Consider the following 7,518-nt stretch of genomic DNA (forward strand, 5'->3'; position numbering starts at 1 on the left):
CATATTATCACAGTAAACAATAGTAGTGGTGGGAACCAGGAAATAAAGTTCTGGGAGCTAACAAGTTTCGAAACTACATTCGTAACCGCCCGGTACTCATCCTTGGCACTAGAACAGAACAAAGTAGTTTGGCGCTTAGCCAACCAAGAGATTTAATTATCTCCCAAGAAGACATAGTAGCCAAACGTCGAATGAAGTGTGTCTGGGCACCCACCGTAGTCAACATCAGTGTAAGCCAAGAGAGATATAATAGAGGATGTAGACAAATGAAGACCAAAATCAAGAGTTCCCTGAATATACCGGATAATTCTCTTTACAGCCGCCATGTGAACCTCCCGGGGATCATGTATGAAGAGATAAGCCTACTGAACCGCATACGTAATAACAGGACGAGAAAACATCAAATATTGCAGAGCACCGGCCAAGCTGCGGTATAAAGAAGAATCTAACACAGGAGAAGAGACTGAAGCCCCAAATTTTGATGTGGTATCAACCGGCGTAGTCGACGTACAAGATGTCATACCCGCACGGTCTACAATCTCATACGCATACTTCCGTTGAGAGAAGAACATATGATTTGCATGAGGCCTTACCAAAATGCTCAAAAAATAATGCAAGGGACCCAAATTTTTTATAGCAAATTACGTACTCGAGTTGAAGATGAAGAATCGATAGAGAGAGTCAGAGGATGTCGTCAATATTATATCATCAACATACAATAACAAGTATGACATGTGTGCTCCCCTGGCGAAACACAAACAATGAGTGATCTGAAATAGTCCGGAAAAATCCAAGTGTGGACACAAAATTCGTAAAGCGTTTGTTCCGAACTCGAGGAGTTGTTTCAAATTATACAATAGTTTGTTCAAACGACAGACATTATGAGAAAATGAGAAATCTCTAAATCCAAAATAACTATTAATCGATTACATTTATTATGGAAGAATGTGCTATTTTTTTCTTCTTATAGCAAAGACATTTGCATCCATCTAACTTTTTCTTAAACACGATTCTCACTCACCTCTATTCGGTTGTGAAGGCTCGAATCATAACTTTAAGAACTCATGTTTCTGTGCTCTAACACTGTGCTATAAGTTTCTATTCTAATATCTCAAAACTCGTTCAAACTTCAAACAAAATCTAAATTCAGATTATAAAATTTTATCATAAATTATTCAAATACCATTATATTATATAAAACATCTCAACATCTTCCAAGATTACATGATTACCAAAAGAACAAGAAAAGAAACTCATATCCACTCATAAGAGCCAAACACAATTACATTGCATAACTCTTTATTTCCCCCCACTAATATCACCACAACAATAAGAAAACACATTAGTAATGACGTAACCTAGCTATAATCACACTTATTTTTATCATGGGAGACAGAACCAATAGAACGAAAAATATCATCCGACCCTAAGCGGACTGAGTTATCATAATCTCGAATACAATGAGCCGAGAAGCCTGGAAAAACGAGTCCAACTATTCTAATGAACAACAACGTCCATCCTTCCTTATAATCAGGGCCTCTTTCATGGGCAATTGTGAAACTCCTCTTCAGCTCCTTCAAAGCAATCCAAGACTTCTTTAAATCCCAGAAGTAATTATTATTTGGCTCTTTATCCACCACTTGACCATTATAAGATGAATCGAAAAATATACAAGAACCAAAATGCTTAAACATAAGTGTAGAGTCCTCGTAAGGCAACCTAGGCACTATGTCGTTTCCGTATACAAACCTTTGATATCCGATTTCATATTCCTTAAACATGTCTGTCATGAAATCACCAAATTCCTCGTCCCCTACCTTGGGCTGCCCAAATGTGTAAACTCCTTCCATTCTCTTCAATAAAAATTCTTCTTTATGATGGGATAGTAATGACGGAAAGAGCACGGCTAATGCGCCGCCAAGACTGTGTCCGGTTACTATGAACCTTCCTTTGTCGTTCTCGCTCAAAACCTGTTTCAGGATCTTCACGATTTCATCGTAAGCGACCTTATTAGTTGCATTAGTAGTTGGTTCGTCTATGTTTTCTGGCGATTCATTTTTCTTAAGGCCTAGTGCTTTCATGAAGCCACAATGGACTTTCCCCTTCCCTTTTCCCATTATCTTTTCGAGAACTAACCACAAGAAATCGAGGTCAGTGCACCAATCATCTACGTCAAAGGCCTCGGTTCCACGGAATGTCACTACCGTTAGTTCCGGCTCCACGTTCCTATCTCTGAAGATAAATGCTTGGGTAGTTTCTTTATTTCGGGAATCTGCATGCATTCCATACAAGTTTCTATTAAGATGACAAAAATTATTGATAGTTAAACCAAACACTTTCCTAACATTTAACGATAGTATTTTACCGTCGCTAATTTATAACGACGGAATAATTGAACTTTTAACGTTGTTAAAGACATGGGAATAACCGAATAAGTTATTACTAGTCGGTTGTAGTTCTTACCGTTCCAAAAGTTGAAGAAACCAACAAATTCCATCTGCATAATGGGAAAGATGGACAGAAGAAAAAAGTATTAAACTTTGATTCTAGAATTGAGAAGATGCTGAGATTTAATTTGGAATGAAGTACTAAATAATTACCTTCCAAACCTTGGTGACGATTCTTTCGATATGCGATTGATTCTCGTAGGATAATTTGGAGGCCATGACAGCAATTGAAGAGTAATATTTAGGGTCGCCAGGTTTAATATGGTTAGGTAATTCCATTCGCTTGTCGAGGCATCCAATAAAGGATAAATACGTTTCGCTATTCGTTTCGGGCATTACCATCTCCCGGCAAAGCAGATTAAGTAAAAGACCATAAATGTTTTCGTTATGAGAACAGATATTGAGCCACATCTCAAGCTTAGAGCCAGCCCATGACAAAGGGATGAGCAAAAACTGCAACAGCTTCTGTAAGAACAGACGGACAAAGATTATCCTTCGATTCTCAAAAGGGATATTGTGCTTGTTGTCTTTCCTACATGACTTGGACCGGACGAATTTCCAGTTTTGATTGTCTTTACGGAACAACAATTTGGCTAGGTCTTTGAATGTGACGTAGTTAGGATCTAGCATCGTGTAGTCGTCAAAGATGCATGCGTTATCAAAATCAGGATCAGCCACCGCCGCCATCACCAAGATCCTTTACAAGTTTGTTTCTCAGTTGTTGTTGCTCTGTTTTTTATGGGTTTGGAGAGAGTTATGATTCAGTTGATGATGAAGATGAAGGGTAGGAACTTATATATACTAGCCAAAAATATCTATGCACACATAAAACCGAAAAACATGCAATAATATATAAAAAAAAATATTAATCTTATACAAAAGTTCAAAAAAAACACATCCACATAAAATTTTCATGTAAACAAAGGATATATAAATTAGAATTAATGGTAAGAAAATAAATTCAATTTAAATTATTTATATTTTTTTATCAATCCTTATCATACACTCATTTAATTAAAATGATTTTTCGAAACCAAAAAAAAATCATATATATTAACATTCTTATTAAAATTAATAAGTAAAATTTAAAATTTCTAAAATATATACACTTATCGAGATGCAAAATTGACATCTTTTTATCGAATTATATTTTAAATAAGAGAAGGATGAGGTTGTCAAATATTTAGGGATTCAGAATTGGTGTTATTCCGTCAACCTATCTTGATATGTCATTGGGTGCTAAATTACGATCTAAGATCGCTTAGTACCTAGTTATTACTAAAATGAAATGTAAACTATTTAAAGGAAAAATTAAAATGATCTCAAAAGGGGTCGACTAATTCTTATTAAGACTGTATTTTCATTAATGCCCACATATATGATATCTTTATTCATTCTTTCAAGAGTGTGGTAGTGAAAATAAAGAGAATAATATGCAAATTTCTACGAGATCTTCTAATTCATCGTTTTGTCATTTAGTTATTGGAAAAAGGTTAAATGTTTTAAATATTAAAGTGGTCTAGATATTCGAGACCTTGTTTCTGTTCATAAGGCTCTTCTAACGAAATTGCGTAGTAGATTTATAACGTAATCGAATAGCCTTTGGGCATCGATGATCAAATGTAAGTATGGCCAAAATTAGTCTAGTTGGTTCACCAAAATGTATGATTATCCAGCGGTATGTAACATTTAAAGTAGAATTTATTCTATGTGAAAAAATTTCGCAAGTAGTCCAGATTTATTATGGGGATGAATCTTCGATCAATTGTAGGACGACATTTGGTGTAATGTCAAGAGTCTAGTTGCAACGTATCTTGAGTTTGATTTCATTAATATATGTAGAAATGTCAATGTTAAGGACATGTTTGATCCTTGATCTAGCGATTTCGCTAACCAAATTAGATAAGAAGGAAATTAAATATTACGGAATTTTTTTTTTCATAATAGAGTTTACTTTTGGTAGGACGTAGACAAGTGTCCCCGTCTAAACAAGACGTTATGTGTTAGCAAAACATTGATAGTTTCTATATGGGACATTACTACAATTTATTCGCTAAGATAATTCCATATAATTTTTGTTGGGAGAAGTTTTGGGTGCAAAAATTTCATCCAAAATCTTGATCTTTAAATTAAGCACTATTCTTACGGATGATATTAGAATTAAAAAAATATTGTATTATGGTAAATCATTATCATACGTGTCACGAGAATGTTGAATCGATAAATCACTTACTTTTGCATTATTGAAAGTGACTAGTATCTGAAGTCTTTTGTGGAGTATTATTGTGATTCATTGAGTGATGCTCGAGTCTTTGGGTAGTTGCTAAAAAGTTTGGATTGATGCGGTTATATGACAATCATACATATTTAGGTTATCATCTCAATTATTTTCTGATAGACTATTTTGTTAGAGATAAATCATCGAATCTTCAATGATGGTAGTCGTCTGATGTGTATAATTCAAAATGTTATTATTATAAAGTTTTATGAGATTCGTTCCGGAAAGTCAAAATCGGCTAGGGAGTTAATCGTTCCTCTCGAGATCCTACGAGCTCGATAATCTATTGGGTAGTGTAGTTGTATTCTATTTGTTTCTCATGTAATGCTTTGTGGTTATGTTTTAACTATTTTTATCATTTTTAATATATATATATATGAACCATTTAAAAAAATAAAGACAATACCAAACTAAAACTACAAAAAAATACAAAATTTATAGTGAAGTAAATTATGATATGAGAATGAATATTAGACCAAAATGCATCAATATCTATGTTGAAACATAGTTTTTCTTTTAATTTACCTTCATAAATTTTGATAATTTCTATTTCGAGTTTAACATTGATTAAATAATTTTGATATTTTTTAATATTTGAATTTGTGTAGTTGTGAGTTCATATTTCTTTTTGGTGATCATAATTGTTTTTAATTTATATTTTTTAAAATTTATTCAAATAACTTATGACTACCATTATCATAATTTATACTGTTTTTAATTCATTTCACTATTTTGTTGCGAAAATAGTAACAAATGAATCAATGAAATATATTTGATCATTTAGATCATAATTTTATCATATTACAGTATATATATTAATTAAATAGGGAAGAATGTCAAATTTATCACTGAACTATAACGGAATATTCATTCATATCACTAAACTAATTTTTGTTCGATCATACCACTAGAGTTGAGCTTAATGTTCATCTATATAATTTGTTGACAAAACAACCAAATCCGTTATGTTTTCCGTTAAAAGATGACACATATGATTGACATGTCATTTTTTTTTAAAATTAATATATATTATATATTTATTTTATTCATATTTCTAAATAATAAAACCCTTACATTTTAGATTCATTAACCAAACAACTTAGACATTTTGAGAGACATTAACAATAATTCACTTTTTTTTAAATTAATATATTTTCAGAATTTATTTTTATTAACATTATTAAATAAAAATATAAACCACTTTTACCTTTCTCATCTTCTTGTTACCCTAATTCACTAAGTAGTCAAAAAAAATAAACTAAAAACATACATAAATAACATTAATAAAAATTCATATAATATCATAAATTATATAGCAACAAAATTCATCATTCCATACATTCCAAATTCAAAATACCGCATTCATTAAATACATCTATTCATACATCTATCCAAATTCATAATACTGTATTCATTACATACATCTTCCCAAATTTAAAAATCTACCTTCTTACAAAAACTTCATATACCAAAACCTACCAATTCACTTAGTAAGTTTATCTTTTCCAAATAATTTTCTTTTTTGTTCATTGACTGCATCTTGTAGTTTTCTAATTGAAATAGCCGGTGTACTTCTCCACATCAAGCCTGGTGGTCTTATACCATGTTGTAATTGAGTGGCACCAATAATATCTGGTTCACTTGCACCTCCACTTCCACCAATTTCTATATCTCTATCTCCACCAATTCTTGCATCTCCACCTGAATGTGTAACTGTACCAATACTTGTATCAATTAATTTAATGATTGATAAAAAAAATTATTATTTTAAAATATACAAACCTAAAATAATATCACAAGTTATAAGTTTCTTAACATTACCAAAAATATTATGAAGTAGACTAGAGAATTCTCTATGTGAGGATTGCCTTTGTGAGAATGGTTGTTATGAGGATTGACCTTGTGAGAATGATCTTTGTGAGGATTGGCCTTATGAGAACGGTCTTTATGAGGATTGTCCTTGTGAGAATGGTCCTTGTGAGGGTTGTCCTTGTGACCATAGTGATTAGGTGAACCCAAATTCATTTAGTGTTTAGCCATTGTTTATAAGTGGAAGTATTTGGGTAATTAATTCAAAGCAACAAAACAAGACATTATTCAAAGTTTGGTTATCATAACAATTCTTATCCTACACAAACCATGGACAATAGAAGACAATTAATTCAATTGAATTCATATAACCAACTATCGTGGATGACGTTAAAGGAAAAGATCATGAATTGAGTAAAAGAACTTGGGATCATCGATCTCTTCCCTTAATCACAGAAGTCAATATATACCACACTATAACTAAATTCTTATCAATGTATAACATCAGAAGTCAATGCTACATCTAGTAGCTATTTAAAGGCTCCACTTCAGTAATTATATGTTGTGCGTTGGAAACAAATTTCACTTTATAAAATGGTAAGTAAATGCTATCCTGATAATGTATTCTTGTTGATAATATAAACCCTAATCAATCAGATAAATTCACCTTTCTAAAACAGGACATTATTTAGAGTTTGGAAGTGTAAGAGAAATGTGAACAAACTCTAAAGAGATAAGGATGCATTTCGGAAGAGAACAAGAACAATAATACAGAAATAAGCCTTCAATAGAAAGAAGAAGATTTGTAAACTTCATTATCTGTCATCATTGTTCATTGTGAACTTTGTTTGAGACTGGTCGAAGTAAGAAGACAACGTTGAGGTCTAAGGCTCGGCTAAATGTCAAAGTTCGTCGTGGTAGGGTTCTGAAATCAAAATCTCATCTCCCATTGCCCTAAATTCTCTCGCTAACTCGTCAGTCTTC

General features: G+C 32.4%; 1 protein-coding gene across 1 annotated transcript; it reads right to left on the reverse strand.

Annotated features, from left to right (window-relative positions):
- Positions 1-1,146: 1,146 nt before the first annotated feature.
- LOC124920678 (triacylglycerol lipase OBL1-like) lies at positions 1,147-3,228 on the reverse strand. The gene is made up of 3 exons (XM_047461220.1): positions 2,601-3,228; positions 2,464-2,497; positions 1,147-2,272 (listed from the first exon to the last, which is right to left on the reverse strand). Exons 1-3 carry the CDS (start codon positions 3,132-3,134, stop codon positions 1,359-1,361), a joined length of 1,482 nt encoding a protein of 493 aa, XP_047317176.1. The 5' UTR covers positions 3,135-3,228; the 3' UTR covers positions 1,147-1,358.
- Positions 3,229-7,518: the final 4,290 nt, after the last annotated feature.

The sequence above is a fragment of the Impatiens glandulifera genome, chromosome 1, assembly GCF_907164915.1.
Source record: "Impatiens glandulifera chromosome 1, dImpGla2.1, whole genome shotgun sequence".
Taxonomy (NCBI): domain Eukaryota; kingdom Viridiplantae; phylum Streptophyta; class Magnoliopsida; order Ericales; family Balsaminaceae; genus Impatiens; species Impatiens glandulifera.

Excerpts from the sequence above, each read along its gene's own strand:
- LOC124920678 (XM_047461220.1), bottom strand. The coding sequence starts at position 3,134 with ATGGCGGCGGTGGCTGATCCTGATTTTGATAACGCATGCATCTTTGAC. Across the intron at positions 2,498-2,600 it reads TCGTCACCAAGGTTTGGAAG|ATGGAATTTGTTGGTTTCTT; the intron begins GTAATTATTTAG and ends CCCATTATGCAG. Across the intron at positions 2,273-2,463 it reads TTTCTTCAACTTTTGGAACG|ATTCCCGAAATAAAGAAACT; the intron begins GTAAGAACTACA and ends GAATGCATGCAG.